The 16,736-nt window shown below is 56.6% G+C and overlaps 1 protein-coding gene and 1 long non-coding RNA gene across 2 annotated transcripts in view; one reads left to right on the top strand and one right to left on the bottom strand.

Moving 5' to 3' along the window:
* Positions 1-4,826, bottom strand: part of CMIP (c-Maf inducing protein) — a 232,988-nt gene extending 228,162 nt beyond the window's left edge. The window contains exon 1 of the mRNA XM_060650050.3: positions 3,923-4,826. Within this exon, the coding sequence (XP_060506033.2) occupies positions 3,923-4,711 (789 nt within the window). The 5' untranslated portion in view covers positions 4,712-4,826. The remainder of the gene's footprint in view (positions 1-3,922) is intronic.
* A 141-nt stretch (positions 4,827-4,967) lies between these two features.
* On the top strand, positions 4,968-5,350 carry LOC132690092 (uncharacterized). Its single transcript, XR_009615239.2, has 2 exons — positions 4,968-5,072; positions 5,208-5,350. It is a non-coding gene; the product is annotated as an uncharacterized LOC132690092 (long non-coding RNA).
* The last annotated feature ends 11,386 nt before the right edge of the window (positions 5,351-16,736 follow it).

Below are 16,736 nucleotides of genomic sequence, written 5' to 3'. Positions count from 1 at the left end.
GACACCCAGTAGGTGCTTAGGTTAACAAATTCCGAGTTCAGGAGGTTGCTGCCGCAGAGAGAACACCAGAGTAAAGAGACCGACAAGGATTCAGGTGACTTCTCTTTTCCTTTCAGTGACAAATGTTTCCCAGAAACATTTCAATGGGGGCAGCAGAGTGGAGAACGTTTAAAAAAAAAAAAAAAAAAAAAAAGTCACTGATAAATTAAGGCTTGAAAATAAAGAAGGCCACCGTCACCTGTGCTCCGACCCCCATCGTGTTTGGCCAGTGAATAGGTGACTTTCCGGACCGGACCCACTCTGAGATGGCATGTGCTGCCAGTAATAAACTCGGGTGAGAGCAAAGGTAGGCAGCCTTATTTGTGCCTCTTCGGAGCAGAGGAAACAAAGCCCACAGACAAAAGCCCTCTTCCAGCGGACAAACACGTCTAGCAGGTGATCAGATTCAACCCACACGTGAGAACAGCAAAATGGATTCTGGTCTTGTGGACCCGGCTGCTTCGGCAGGACTCCCGGCCGTTGGCTACAACCCACACGACGATCAGCAGCCATGAAAGGCCCAAGGAGGCCGGGGGAGTGAGAAGCCCAGGGGTGCAAAAGGGGAATGAGGCACCACGTCTAGGCCACAGCCTGAGCAGGCCCCCAGGTGTGGTCATGTGCACCCCAGGGAGGGGGCGGACACATCCCAATCACCCCTCACACGTCAGCCAGGTCGCGGTCGCCTCTGCGTTTCCTTCTTTGTTGATGAGCGTTGGGGATCCAAAGTCTGGAGCACAGAGTGCATCAGGCCCTTGCGCTGTCACAGGCCGCGTCAGGCACACCGCTGGCTCGACAAGGACTTAATCAGTAACTGGCCCGGGAGACTGGCACAGGGGCCAGCTCCAACCTGACCCCACAGGAGGCAAAGTTTACAGCCGGGCCGGGGGGTGATGCCGAGCCCATCTCCCCGACAGGGAATCAAGACAGGTCCGCCTGAGGGGTGCACCCGGCTGGAGCTGCCTACCAGGCGGGCTGGGAGCCCCCCGTGTGCTTCCAACCCTAGCTTGATGCAGCTGTGGTGCCGGAAGCCTTTATCTCTGACGACGAGCCAGTTTAATTGGATCAGTGTAGACACACTCCAAAGACGTTTGGGCAGCAGTGTATTTGGTTTGTTTATCGGTTTGAATCCAGATCAATCACTCTGAGTCTTGTTCCTGAAGCCCACACGATTAACCAGATAACTGCCAGATGGATCTGAGCTGGGCTGTGCAGACGGCTTAATATACGGATGATGTACATTTCATGGAAGGATATGACCTCATAGGGAACAGACTTGGCCTGTCGGCAGCTGGGGGCCGGGGCCTGGGGACTCTGCAGAGCCACAGGGCTGCACAGGGCTTGCTGCTGTAGAGAACTACACTCAAATTCACCTTTGTTTCATTTGGGCTAATATTTCTCAATAGCGTGCTTGGGCCACACTAGAAAATGCAGACAGATTACATAACGCCCAGGCCTCAGGGAAACCCCTCAAGGGCTGCTTTGCTTCCCGAGGGCCCGGACACCAAATAGGTGTCTCATGGCGGGACAAGGTCCCTGGTGCAATTGCAACCCCACCTCTACCCTGGAGGCCGCCCCCACAGCCGGCCTGCCCTCGGCGGCGCCCTCCACGCTCACAGGCCGCGGCACGGACAGCCCTACACCCCACTGGAGCCCACCATGGCAGAATTTAAGGACACCCTCTGCCCAGAGGGCTTGGTGGCCGCAGGCGGAGGAAGGGGGACTCGCCAGCCCATTAGACGCCAGCTCATAGTTCCTCCTTCCACATTTCCAATGCCAGAGTGGGGCTCTGCTCAGGCAAATCTTGTTCTGTGGTCGGTCCTCAGTCCCCCGTCCTGAAAAATCACAGCTCCTCTCCAGAGAGGCCCAAGCTACGAAGGTACCGTCCACCTCGGCTGGCGAAGGTGGTGCTGGGGAAGGTGGTGCCGGGGCCTCCGGTTGCTTAAGAAACCAGTGCCCAGCCTCAGCCTTTGTTCCCTTCCTCTCTCTGCTACATACCTCTTGAGCAATCAGAGTAAGGGGGGTGGCGGCCCAGCGCCTCCAAAGCTGACTTCCCCCAGACCATGGCCAGCAGCCGCTGAGCACGCGCTCCTGGCCTCTCCCACGGAGGGTCACTGTGCCTCTCAACCACTTCCTCCCCACACCCCCAACTCCCCTTCGTTTTGAAGAGTGGTAGAAAAACAACAATGCCTCCCCTGAAGCAGGGGGAAATTCTGAAGCCAGATTTGGGGGCTCCTGGTGCCAGGCAGGGAACCACTGGAGGGCACCGGTTCCTCCCTTGAACCTGAGAGGCTGCGTGCCGGGGAATTTTCTGAGGCTCTCCCTCCATCAAATGAAAAGCCAAATGCCGAGGCCTGTGGCTCCGGACGGGCTTGGGAACATGCATGAGCCTGAAACCGGGCCTGAACCGCTTCACGGCAACCAGCGATCCTGTGTGAGGAAGCTGTCTCTGCAGGTACTGCACCAACCTGCCCACAGGAAAGAAAAAAATAGGTGTTCCAGGCACGTCGGACCCAAAATTCAGAATAAGAGTCCTCGTGTGCTTCAGGGCTTTCGGGAGGGGGGAGTGGTTTCGAGGAGTAGGGCTTCTTCTGGTAACTTTTCCCCCTCCCCATTCCTTGGAGCATGTGTCACGGCCTGTGACACACTGCCAAGGGAACATGGATGCCGGGGAAATGTCCACACACGCTACACGTTTGTGACATGCCATGTAAGCGACACCCTGTTTCCTGGCTGGGTTTTCTTGGCACAGGTGTGGGCAGGCATTGAATTTTGCCACCAGCGCCACAGCCACCACGGCCACCCCCCCCTCCCCCCACTGTGCTTAGTAAACAGGATCGCGGCTGCCCCAGGGGGAGTGTGCATTCTGGGGAAGACCTGCCACCTCTCCACACAGGACGGGATCCCCTCAGCAAGGCTCAGGCCCAAGCAGAGCTGGGGCTTTAAACTGCCCTTGTTTCAAAACACAAAGCATCCTGTTCAGGCTCCTGCCTGCCGCCCCCACCCCCTGCGACCCCACCACCACCACCGATGTCTTTCTCCACCTTGCAGATTTGATTTCGGAAACAGATCCAGGACTTCCCTGCCTCTCATCCAGCTGACCCAGTCCTAGCCATATATTTAAAACAATAACAATAACAAAATAAAGCCAGCAACAAAGAACACGTATACACACACACTTCGCAGACAATGCAAGACCAGGGCCCCCACAGGCCAGCTTCCACTCTAGAACTTGACCTCCCCTTGGTGGGGAGGAGGCAGTCCGGGACCCCTATCCCCTCCCCCTCCACTTCCAACCTCCCAACGTGCAAATGAGATTTTTCAGAAAAGGAAGCACCCGGTTTTGCCTACCAGCCTGGGCAGGAAAAAAGACAGTAGAGCCCAGAGAGGCACTGCTTGTGCAAATTCTTTGGGTTTTGGGGTTTCGGGGTTGTTAGGTTTTCTTTCTTTCTTTTTTTTTTCTTTTTTTTTTTGGTTGTTTTGTTTTCCCTTCCTGGGCAGATCCAGATGGGCCGCGGGTTTTCAGAAAGGGAACCCCCACCACCACCGGGGCCCAGCCCGGGTCTATCCCACGGTCCCATCCGGGAGGTCCCCAGACGCCCAGGATGGGGTGGGCCACATCCTGTGCAGAATTCAGAGGGTCTCCGCGAGCCCGCCCGCTGGGCACCGGCCAGCCGCGAACACAGGCCAGCAAAGGGGGAGGGGGGGCCACCGGGCTCCCCCCGCCCTCCCCGCCCCCCGGGCCGGCCCGACACCCCCGGCGCCCCGCAGGCCCCGGGCTCCAGGTGCAGCGGCGGGCAGGGGGCGGCGGCGGGAGGGGGCGCCTCCCGGCCCCGAGGCGAGGCGCGGGGGTGCCGGCGCGCCGCCGCCGCGCAGAGCGACTCACCGTGGCGGACGCCAGGCTGTTGTCGGCCAGCGTTAGGTGGTGCGGCTCCCAGCGCCTCAGGAATTTCGAGGTGAGGATCTTGCTGAGAAAGGTCCGCGGGTGCCGGATGACACAGACCTGGATGTCGCCCTCCTGCAGCAGTTTGTACCTCATCCCGTTGCACAGCAGAAGGGCCCGGCGGCAGGGCACGGCGCCCATCTTCGTGCCCTCGGGGGCCGGCACGTCGCCCCCCAGCAGCGGCTTGGTCTCCTCGATCTGCCGGGGGTCGCCGCCGCCGCCCGAGCTGCTGGTCAGATCCATGGCCGGCCGGGCCGGGGCGGGGGCCGGGGGCGGGGAAAGGGGGCTGTCCCGGGCTGCCGGGGCGGCGGGGCCCCCGAGCGGCGGCCCGCACCCCCCCCACCGCCCAGGAAGGTGGGGGGGCGTGGGGCTGGGGGGGCGCCCGGCAGGGGAGGGGCCGGCGGGCGGCGGGCGGGCGGCGGGCTGGCGGGCGGCCGGCGCTCGGCGCTTCCTCGCGGCTCCGCTTCCTCCTAGCTCGTCGGGTGCATGCTCGCGGCGGCCGGAGCGGCGCGGCGGCGGGCGGCGGGCGGCGGGCGGGGACGCGGGGCAGCGGCGGGGGCGCGGGGCCGCGCGGGCGGGCGTGTCTCGGCCCCGCCGCCCGCTCGTGTGTACAGTACGTGTGTCTGGGCGGCCGTCCGCGGGCGAGTGTGCGGCGGGGGCCGCGGGGGCCGGCTCAGTTGAGAGATTGCAGAAGCCGCTCGGCGCCCGCGCGATTGGTCCCCGCGGGGTCATGTGCCCGCCCCTCTGACGTCAATGGCGGCAACGGCGGCCGCCGCCGCGGCTTCGGCCTCTCGCAGGCGGAGTCGGCCGCCGGGCGGGGACGCGAGGGGCAGAGGCGCGGCCCGACCGGAGGGGGCGGCCCCTGGGGAGGGGGCCGCGGCGGGCGAGCCCCGGCAGGCCCGGGTCCGGCCCCGCCCGGAACGTGGGGGTGGGCGGGGGCCGCGGGGGCGGGGCGCGTGACGTCACGCCCAGCCGCGCCCCCGCCGGTGCCCAGGCCGGTGCGGAGCGGCGCGGCCCGCCGGCCCCCACCCGCCCCAGCCGACCCCGATCGGACCGGCCAGCGCCGCGGGACGTGTGGACGCGGGCGGCCGAGGTGCGGCCAGGTGCAAACCCAGGGACCGGGGCTGGGCTGGGCTGAGTTGGGCTGGGCTGGGCTGGGCCGGGCTGGGCTGGGCCGGGCTGGAGGGGCCGGGGCTGGGCCGCTTGACGTCTGACACCCCCTCCACAGCTCAAGCTGTCTACCTGGCTGGCTAGATGGGGTCGTAGAACAGGATGGTTCCTCGAATTGAAAATGCCCCTCAGTTAACCGGATAATGAACCCACACTGCCCTGTCTCAGCCTGGCGGATTCTGCAAGCCCCCTGGTCTTTTACACATGTCTGCCGGTCTTCAATCCGTCTGGGGGGAGGGGACAGACTCCCCAGCCCCCCTCCTTCTGCTCCTCGAGTCTGACCCCTCCCAGGCACCTAGACAACAAAGTCCCTCCCCAAGTTACTGGGCCACTCTGTCTTCTGCCTGCGCCCCAGCAGTGCCTGCTTCTTTGCCTCTGCGCTCAGGCCAGGCCGTTCATCCCTGTATCCGCAGGCCCAGCACAAGGCTGGGAGGGAATCATATTGGAAGCACCCCTGTGGAATGAACCACAGTGGCGCTCAGGAACTCTAACTCTGAGGCAAAACGTCCCCTTTCTGCCATTAAGGGCGCACATGCAGCCACCCAGACTCAGCTCCTCAGCCAGGCTTTCTCACGGCCACACGCTTCTGCAGCTAATGCCATTTAAGCCCCCAGATTTTTTGCCTTTTTTGTTAAGTGAAGATACCTCTGTAGTGAATATTTGAGTGTGTGTTGAATTACATCGTGAATGCTGGCACTTTGCCCACAGCATCCCTGTCATGGGGATTATCCCCTCCCCACTCTTTCCCAAGAACAGACACGATGGAGGAGCTCCTGGAAAGATCCTATCCCTGAGCCTGGCCAGGGCTGGGGGGAGGGGGGGGGCAGGGCTGGGGGGCCCAGCATATGGTATGTGTCAGGAGAGGGACAGAGCTGTTCTCTCCTCCTGGGCCCTGGAGGAGGCAGTTAGGTGAGAAAACAGGGAATTAGTCAATTTCTCACAATTTGCCGGCAAATTCTGTTCTTCAAGTTCTAAACTTCACTATGGCCTTGAGAAAATCATTGGGCAAGAAAGGGTCAAGCCCACCCCCACCCCCCACCACGTGGTACACATGTGGATTCAGGGCGTGGTTGTGACCAGGACTCCCAGGCCATTAAGGGGTGGGGTGAGGTCAGTTGTTCAACCCTTTATTGAGCTCCTCCTGTATGCTGAGTGCTGTGCATGCATACAACTGTTCCTTCCCATAGCAACCCTATAATATAGGTGCCATCACCATCCCCTCTGGCAGATGAGGGTACAGAGAGGCCGAGTAACATGCCAGGCTCACTTAGCTCATCAGGCTCTGAGCTTAGAGCCTGGGACAATGTAAAGGCAATGACCACGCGGTGCTTGGGCTGCGGGAACAGAGGAGGGACACCTAATCCAGCCAGACTGTGGCCCTGGGGTTCACATCCTGACTCCGCGAGGTCTTCAGGAATCAGGTAAAGAAGGGAAACGGTGCTCCTGGAAGAGGGGATGGCACGGAGAAAAGAGGCGAGGGGAGAATACTAGGGCTGTCTGGGAAACTGCATGCATTTGCCAAGGCCTGCAAAATATCCCAGGGTTGCAGGGCAGAGGCCTAAGAGGTGAGCAGGGGCCAAGCAGGCTGTGCTGGGACCAGACTTTCCTCCGAGAGCAGTGGAAAGCCACCGCATGGACTACGCATGAGAGTGGCTCATAGATGTCACCTTTATAAGGTCACCGGCCACAGCATGACATGGACGGGGTTAGCAAAGGAGCAGCCTGGAGACAGGGAGACCAGTGCGGAGGCTGTCGAGAGTTCCCAGGAGGGAGGTGATGGGGGCCAGCATGAAGTCACGGAGTAGGACAGCTCAGAGCAGCTGCTGTCCACTTCAGTGACCGCCATGGACACTCCTCTCCCTGGTCAAGGGTGCAAAACTCCAGTGGAATGTACCAGAGTGCAAGGAATCCCTTATTTCTTCCAGGACTATTCCAGACATCCTCAGCTCCTGCTTTGGTAAAAGTTAAATCGGAATATTATGATAAAAATGAGCAGCACACCAAATGCCGCAGGTACTAGGCTGGGGCTTTCCTGTTTATTCTCCTTCCTTCCTCCCAATGAGCCCAGAAGGCAAGAATCATTATCATCCCCGTCTTAAAGGTGAGGAAGTTAAGGCTCAGAGATGGTCAGACAACTATGGGAATCCAGCCAAGATGTGAACCCAAAATTTCGCTTGACCTGAAATTCCACATTTTTCCCACTCCTTCTTTGTAATGTTTTCCTGCGAGGGTACCCGGGGGAAACGGGTTGAATTCAACTGATGTCATCTTTAAATACTGTTTGTTGGTTTGAATTTGGAGTCAGTGACATGGAGCCCCGGGATGCTTGTAAGAGGGTGGCCAAATCCAGGAGTTCTGGCTGCCAACCGAGCTAACTGAGTGCCTGCCCACAGCCAGAGCTCAACAAAAATGCAGCGACTGATCAATTGAGAGTCAACACCCACCTATTCCCTGGTGCTTAGGGAAGTGCCGGCAACAGGACCGGTCTGTACGCTGGGCCGTGCTGGTACTCAGCGGGTGAGATGCCGAGCTCTTTGCCTCCCACTGTCCCTGGTTCCTGACCTAATACCGAATGAGTCCGGCCACCGGATTCCATCAGAAGCTCCCTCCCTGCACCCTCCTCTCACCCCCAGTCCCTGTAGGAGACCCAGTCCTGTCTAGTTTCCATGGATGGATCACACACCCAAGTCACCCTGGATGCCATCAGGACCCAGACTCTACAAAGAACAAGCCAGGCCCCTGAGAGTGCGCCCTCCTGGCATTGAACGGGAGAGGTTTACAGAGCAGCACAAAGGCTGCAGAAGTTCACAGACCCTTCACTCTGCTTGGGCTCCCACAGGCCGGTCTACTCACCACAGGTCACGGGCCAAACCTATCATTTCCTGCCTTCTCTGCTGGCAATCTCTCCTTGTTTGAGCCAGTCCCAAAGGACAACCTTCTGCTCTCAGCCTGCTCGCTGAAACTGCCTCTCTCCCTTCAGTTCAGCCCCCTCTGGGTTCACCCCTAGGTCGCCCCGGTGGAAAGCCCACTCCGTGTCAGGCAAGCACAGTGCTAGGAGCGGGCGTTGCCGTGGAAAGGGAGTAAACCGCTCTCGTGGGCTCATGTCTCAGCGCCCAGGGACCTGAAGTCTCCCCTTGAGCTAGGGGGGTAAAGACAGAGCGGACTGCCCACAGAAGAAGGCGATAAAGTGGCAAAGTCCTTGGTGGGGGGAGGAGAGTTTGGGGCTGATGGCCAGCCCCAGGAGAGGTTCACCTCAGCACCCCCTTCCAGCAGCCCTGCCCCTTCTGGCAGACAAGCCTGCAGCTGGGTGTTGTCTTTTTTAGGGTGGTCGGCAGTGGGGAGCCTCACCCGCCTTCACCCGGCCCCCCTCTGGCCCCACCCCACCATGAAGTGGCGAACAGACCCAACACACTGTACCCTCCAAGAGGGCAGGGCTCATGCCACTTTTGCCCATCGCTGTGCCCGGTGGTTTACTGGTAAATGTTTAACGGCCAGCTCCTGGAAAGAAGAGAACCTGATTTAGAGCATTTGACACCTTCCGTGGTGTCACTGTCCCCACCATAGCAGTTTCCAAGCTAGCAGAGTGCATCACTGAACAAGGAGTTGGAAGATGACGCATCCCGCTAGAGGGTATGTCCACCTACGGATACGACATGCCAGGGGCCACACCAGCAAACAACGGCTTAGGGGCCAGATTCGGCCCGGGGCTGGCAAAGCGTAAAATACTGCCCATCTGGCCCTTTCACAGAAAAAGTCTGGTGACCACTGCAAGACATCTAACCTTCAGAACCGAGGTCCTCATGAAATGCAGTCGAAAAATTAGGAAGCGATACGTTTGATTAACCTTTTTAAAACTATACTTTAATTGTAATTTTATATAATTGAAGCGTGCTCGCTGGCTGTTTGACAGTCGCCTCGAAAAATTTCTGAAGAAGTAACAACCAGCTCTCAAGAGCCAGGATCGGATAGCTCCAGCCTGCCCGTGTCTCCAGGGCCTGGCCCAGAGGGGTACACGGTGCCTATCGAATGGCTGGAAATCACTGCCAGCATTCTAACGACGAAGCCACTTTTCCCTGCTTCCTTCATTGTTTCATTCAGTTCCGTGAAACACCAGTCTATTCGCACCTCCTGGGCGCCAAGGACTTTGTTAGGCAAACTGGTTCTCCCTTATCCGCGGGGGGATACGTTCCAAGTCCCCCAGTGGATGTCTGAGACCACGGGTAGGACCGAACCCCATAGAGACCGTTTTTTCCTGTATATACACACCGACGATAAAGTTGAATTTATCAGGCCCTGTAAGAGATTAACAACAATGACAAATTATAAGCCAGAACAATGACAACAATAGACTGTAATAAAAGTTATGTGAGGGGCACCTGGGTGGCTCTGTCGGTTAAGCGTCCGACTTCGGCTCAGGCCGTGATCTCACGGTTGGTGAGTTCGAGGCCCGCGTCGGGCTCTGTGCTGACGGCTCTGAGCCTGGAGCCTGCTTCGGACTCTGTGTCTCCCTCTCTCTCTGCCCCTGCCCCATTCGCACTCTGTCTCTCTGTCTCTCAAAAATAAATAAACATTAAAAATTTATGAGAAAAACAAAAAAACTTGGTAAAAATAAAGCTATGTGAATGTGGTCTCTCTGTCTCAAAGTCTCTTACTGTATCGTGCTCACCCTGTGATGATGGGAGTTGATAAAATGCCTACGTGATAAGATGAAGTGAGGTGAATGGCGTAAGCATTGTGACAGAGCGTTAGGCTACCGCCGAGAATCATCTGCTTCTGGACAGGGGGTGACCGCGGGTAACTGAAACTTGGGACAAGGATTCCGTTCTATGCTGCAAACGCAGGTCACACAAGATTCTGCCCTCACAGAGCTCATAGTTGAGTGTGGGGAACCAGACACCCCTCCCTTCTGACCATCCCTCTCCCCTTATTTTTTTAAAAAAAAATTTAATGTTTATTTTTGACAGGGGGGAGGGGCAGAGGGAGACAGAGGGAGACCCAGAATCCGAAGCAGGCTCCAGGCTCCGAGCCGTCAGCACAGAGCCCGACGTGGGGCTCAAACCCACGAACCGTGAGATCATGACCCGAGCCACAGTCAGACGCTTAATCGACCACCCAGGCGCCCCCACCTCCTCTTAAAAAAATATATGCCAGGAAGAGAAATTCCTTGCCATTCCCTTTCCAGGCTGTATGTATCTCGTCGATTTACTATAGAGTGGGGTCATAACAGAACCTTTTTCCAGGTCATAGAAATGAGATCATGCCACAGCCTGGCACAGAGTTGGCACCTTGAAACCGTGAGTGAGCGGTAGCTATTTGACATGGCTACTGTCAGAACCCGTGTTTACACGGCCCTGATCACCACCAGCTCTCTGTCTATACAACTTGCCCAGACCGATCCCATTTGCCCACAAACTGGCGTACAGACCCGATACAGCGTCCGTGCAGGGTTTCCAGCCCTGGCCGCTGTCAACATTTGGGGCTGGGTAGTTCTTCACGGCCGGCCAGCTGTCGTGTCGCGTGCACCGTGAGGTGTTAGCAGCGGCCGTGGCCTCTGCCCGCAGACACCGGTAGTGTCCGTAATCCGTGACGACCAGAATGTCCCCGGACCCTGCCACGCGTCACCTGGAAGGCTACCTCACCCCTAGTCGAGAGCCCCCGGTTTCCAGGGAGATGTTTTCCCGCCCTCTCGGCTGGTGCACACTGCTCCCCAGGCGTCCTGCGGGTGGCCGTCCGGGGGCCATTATATTGTCCACACTCATGCAATGGCACGTTCCTCCTCAGATGCCACTTCCCGGGGGCTGGAGCAAACACAGCTGGTTTTATCAGACTGTCAAGGAGCACAGGGACTCACAGGAAGGAGTAGGTCGCAAGCTGTTTTAACTCGCGTTTCTGAAGCCTATTTAATGGCATGAGGCCGTGCCTGTAATCAAATGCCGAACACCAAAAGCGGGCAACGAAACTGGTCTTGAGTGGTCCCAATTCCATACCTATCCGTGGCGCTTTGGGGCCACTCTCCCGAAGCTTACTGTGAAAACTCTGTCTCAAAATTGTATTAGCCAGGAGAGCGTTCCCGAACCTCATTTTAACAGGCATGAGACACCAACATAATGGAGTACACATCCTGTCCCGATGGCGTTTAACATACTGATCAAATAATAAAATGTGCTTTTTGTCCTGCTGTGAGGAGAGGAGTCACGTTTTCATCGTGAAGTGGGGGAACAACCTCCTCCCTCTTCAGAGCTGATGTGAAGTCAGCTCATTTTCTAGGCTCATGGGCGGGGGTGGGGGGGTGGGGAACAGGTTTCCTATTCAGCAGCCTGTGATTCCGGGTAGCTCAACGATTATGCACCCCCACCCCACACCTCCCCGGTTTCGGAGGGCAAAGCTGGGAACCAAAAGAGCACAAGATACCGTCCTCTCCCTTCCTTTCCTCGCATTCACCAAATAAGTCTGAGGTTAAGGAAAAGTATCGCAGAGGACCAAGTGTTTATCTGGAACAAATATTTCAAACATAGAATCAGCTATTTGATTAAGATTGAGTTACCTGCACACAACTGAGCTTTAACAGCGGTTATCTCTGGGGTGACGGGACTATAGGTCACTTCTCCCCCCTTCTTAATGCTATTGAAGTATAGTTTACGTGAAATAAAACACACCCACTTCCAAAGAACAGGTTGAGGGGTGCCTGGGTGGCACGGTGGGTTAAGCATCGACTTTGACTGAGGTCACGATCTCGTGGTTCGTGAGTTCAAGCTCCACATCTGACTCTCTGCTGTCAGTACAGAGCCCGCTTTGGATCCTCCATCCCTCTCTCTCTCTCTGCCCCTCCCCTGCTCGTGCTCTCTCTCTCAAATCTCTCTCTCAAAAATAAGCATTGAAATTTTTTTTTTTTAACATTTATTTTTGATACAGAGACAGAGCGCAAGCAGGGGAGGGGCAGAGAGAGAGGGAGACACAGAATCAGAAGCAGCCTCCAGGCTCCAAGCTGTCAGCACAGAGCCCGACGCAGGGCTCGAACTCACGGACCGGGGGCTCGTGACCTGAGCTGAAGTCGGACGATCAACCGACTGAGCCCCCCCAGGTGCCCCTCAAAAATAAGCATTAAAAAAAAAAATAACAATAAATAAAGCAAACCAGTCAATAAAACATTAAAAATCAACAAATGAACGAACGAACAGGGTGATATGTGTTGATGAATGTACACACCCGTGTAACCACCATGTCCACCAACATAGCAACATAGAACATTCCCACAGCCCCAGAAGAGTTTCTTTGTTGCTCCTGGACAGCTGACCCCAGCCACCCACTTCCGGCCCCAGGCAGCCCCCGGTCTGCCTTCTGTCACTATAGATAGTTTTACCCTTTCTTGAACTTCGTATAAATAGAATCAAAAGATACATACGCCTTTGGGTCTGACGTCTGTGGCTCAGCATGACAGTCTCTCAGACTCATTCACGCTGGCGTGTCTGTCACGGTTTCTTTCGTAGTTGACTTGATACATCCATCACATGGATAGAGAACACGGGTAAGTGTTTTCTTCCTTATGTTCCCTCCCCCAACATTTCTACAACAAGCATGTGCTGATTTAACTTTTTAAAAAGAAGATAAGTGCCGTCCGTTCTTTAAAAACTCACAGGGACTTTGTGAAGAGCCCAAATCCAGGCCGCTGTTGACGCGGGGAAACGGAAGCCACGCACGGCCACGCGGAGGACTGAAGGCCGTGGATCATGTTTTTCACAAATAAAAACCACTGTGTTTTTCAGATTAATTGCATCTCTCTCCCACACCGGCCTTTGCCGTGAGTTGCTTAAATCGACCGATTTCAATGTGACCTCACTTCGTTCCCCTTCACGCTGGGCCCTCCGGACAACACAGAGACGGGCAAGGGGGGTGGTGTCACCCCATTTGCACATGAGGAAGTTGAGGCAGGACCAGGGGTTTGTCTCCGACCCTACAGCAGGAGAGTAAGGGAACGCCATCCAGGGGCTCCAGGGACGATGGCAAGGAGTGCGACAGCACAGAATTCAGATTTGGATCCCAGCTGTCCACCCTACTTAGCTGAGTGGTGATAACCCAATCTCGTCAACTCTCTGACCCTCACTCTCTTCATCTGAGAAACAGAGACCCAGTAGTGATACCGGATCGAGCTAACGCGAGAATGTGCATAAAGTGCTCCAAACCAGGCTTGGGAAGAAGTCGGTGTGCGTGATGAACGGTAGAGAAAAATGGCTTCTTACCCTGGTATATTCTTCCTTCAATCACAGCACCAAACTGATTCCAGCCTGCCTGGGCCAAAGGGAAAGGAGTGGAGCTTTCTTGAAGCTCCAGCAGGGAAATGAGAAGGTGGCAGGCACCCAGGGGCGCCTGCGTGGCTCAGTCGGTTAAGCATCTGACTTTGGCTTGGGTCATGATCTCACGGTTCGCGAGTGCAAACTCCACGTAGGGCTCTCTGCTGTGAGCATGGAGCCCGCTTTGGATTCTCTGTCCCCCTCGCTCTCTGCCCCTCCCCCACTTGTGCTCTCTCTCTCTCTCTCTCTCTCAAAACAAATAAACTTAAAAAAAAAAAAAAAAGGCAGCATCCAAGTGTCGCCAGCACAGAAATCAGAGTAGCTTCAAAAAGAGTGCAAATGGGCTATACAGAATCAAGGGTGTCTCACGGAATCCCAACGGCATAAAAGTAGCCAGGTTTCAGAAAAGACCAGAAACCAGGGCCCGGGGCCTTCTTTCTGCTTTGTGCGTCTGCTTTTCCCCACGTCATCCTTGCCCCCACCCTGGCCTTCTCTACTGTGTCATTTCAGCAGGACAGAAGGTGGCCATTTGAGAGGCCATCTGGGATCAAACTAGGAGCTCTTTGGCCCGGTTCCAAGGGAAGGACTTGGTTAGCTCAGCTTGGGCCAGATGCCCACCCCAGCCGGTGTTGGAACCAAGTTGTACAAATGTGGTTGCCGGCGACCAGTCCCCGAAGGTGAGAGGGATGGTCATACAGGTAGGTCATTGTGAGCCAGGCAGCACCCCCCGCCCCGCCCGCCAGAAATGTCTGATTGCAAGTGACATCCACTTCTTTCGCTGTGTTCCCCAACCTCATGCATTTCTTTATTAATAATCATAGCAAATAACCATGTAGGGCTTACCGTGTGCCAGCCGCCGGGCTAAGCGCTTTGCATAGGTTGGCTCCTTAATCCTCACAAAAGTGCAATGAGGTTTATTTTGTGCATTGCACAGATGAGGACACCGAGTTACGGAGAGGTTAAGCAACTGGCCCAAGGTCACGCCTGCACTCGGCCAATCTGGTACCAGACCCACTCTCTTACCTGCTCGTGCTGTTTTCCATTTTAGCCCCAATCGTGCTTTTTCCAACTCCTCTGTTAGCCCAAGTCTCTCAAAATGAGAAAAAACAGAAGATGAGGAAGGAGAAGGATGTAATATCTGACATTTCACAAAAGCATTTAACGGTCGACAATGGAAAACACTGGGACTTCACTGGCTTTCTCTTTCTCTCTGTCCCGTTCTGAGTTAGAGTTGGGGGACAGGCATGGGTAGCATTGCTGTTGCCTCTCTGTGCAGCCCTGTGACACCTCCCTGGCCTGGAACACTGGGGACGGGGTCGGCCGCTTCTTTATGCCCTACCCTGTACCTACGCACAGCTGAGAAAACGTGTACCCCACTTCACGGTTTTCAAAACGCTTCCGAAAACAGGCAGAGATCAGTGCCAATGCCGTCCCTGTGACACCACAGGGAAAGGGGGTTTGTGGAAAGAATGTACACGTGAGAACCCAGCCGACGATGAACAGCCAGGCCTTGGGAGGGATGGGAGTCACGGCAGGGTCTGCACAGAACCTCCTGTCTCCCCTCTTTCTCCCTCATCTCTGTGGGAATCTGTTCCAGTGCCCCCTGCCTGTGTGCCTGGCACGGGGCCCCAAAAGGCCACCTCACCCCAGTCCCCCAGGGCCTCCCGGTTTCCCACTCCCAAACGTCCGGGTAAAGAATCTGATGATCTGGCTACCCTTTATCCAGCCGGGCCCCCCTGAGCCTCAGGTTCCAGGCCCCGGGCTCAAGAAGGAAAGCAGCTTGCCAGAAGTCTCCCAGAGAAGGCGCCAAGCCAGGACCCTGGTCTGTCAGCACCTGGGTCAGTCTCATGGGGCTGCCGTGACAAAGCCCCACAAACTGGGCAGCTTGGACAACAGAAATGTATCTTCTCCAGCTCTGGAGGCTTGAAGCCCAAAATCAAGGTGTCAGCAGGTGCCCTCTGAGGTCTAAGGAAAGGAGCCGCGTTCACGCAGCTTCCCGTGGCTTGCTGGCAGTCTCTCGTGTTCCCTGGCTTGTGAGCGCATCCCCCCCCCATCCCTGCCTTCACGTTCAAGGCGTTCTCCCCGTGCGTGCCTGTGTCCAAAATTCCTTTTTTTATAAGGACACAGTCATATTGGATTCAGGGCCCGCCCTGCTCCAGTATGACCTCATCGTAACTTACTGCATTTGTGACAGCGCTATTTCCAAACCCGGACCCAGTCGGAGGTCAGGGGGGTTAGGACTTTGCAGGGATGCCCCCACCCCCAGCTAGTTCGCCCCACAACACACCTCACTGCCCAGCCCCAGAGGGCGTGGCTCTTCCTGTTTCCTCTGGGACAGGCAGGGACACCCAGGTCTGCCCTACTGTCCTCGAGTGCACACCAGGGTGTTCAGAGGGAGCCCCTCCGGGTGGCCCGGGTGGGGCATGACTCAACTCTGGTGAAGCACTTAGGCAGTTTTAGAGGCATTAAACCTGAACAGCACACAAGGGGCTCATGAACCTCATTCGGCATGGACAACAATGACCCCCAAGATCAAAGCTGGCCGGTGCAACCTCTGACCACGTAGCTTCACAATGACAGGTGGCTGTGTCCTGAGCCACTCATTCAGGTAAAGGGGTTATTTCTGTATTTATCTCCCCCCCCCCCCCCGTTTTGGTGGGGCGGCTAAAAATCTTAAGCAGATTTTGAGAGGTTAACTAGCCAAATCTACCCTGAGGATTTGTTGCATTTCAGAAGCCCTGGATCTGGGTTCAGGGTGGGAAAGCTGGCTGGCCCTGCCCATTTCTCTGGCCATGACAGACATCACCCATCTGCCGTGGAGACCTACCTAAGATTGCAGGTCGGGGAGACTGGGGTTCAGAGAAGGGAAGGAGCCTTACCCAAGCCCAGACAGGTGGATAAAACCAGGCTCAGAGCTCCTGACCCCTCACCGCAGAGCTCCCTCCCACCGACCCGCTTCTCCGCTCCAGCGGCTGACGGACACAGAGCATTCCTCATCTGTCTGCTTGTCGTCTGAGTTTATGGTGTCAAATCCCCGCGGAGGCTCCTTCTTCTTGTTCCACCTGCCCCAGCCCCTGAAAAGCAGGCTGTGCGATCCCTCTCGCATGCCTTTGTTTTCACCCTCTCCTGGGATTTCTACAGCTTCCCACACCTCCCTGTCTTCGGGGCCTCTCTCCTGGTATGGCATCCCTCAGCCCCAGGGAAGGAGCCCATCCTGGTGCCTGCCCTCCCCCGTTGCCGCTGAGCCCCTCTGGCGCTGGTCCCCACCACCGGCCCCACCGTTGTGCCACCTCCCACTG

This window comes from Panthera onca, chromosome E2 (assembly GCF_046562875.1).
Source record: "Panthera onca isolate mPanOnc1 chromosome E2, mPanOnc1 haplotype 2, whole genome shotgun sequence".
In the NCBI taxonomy this organism is placed as follows: Eukaryota; Metazoa; Chordata; class Mammalia; order Carnivora; family Felidae; genus Panthera; species Panthera onca.
This window is presented reverse-complemented; position numbering and strand designations above follow the sequence as displayed.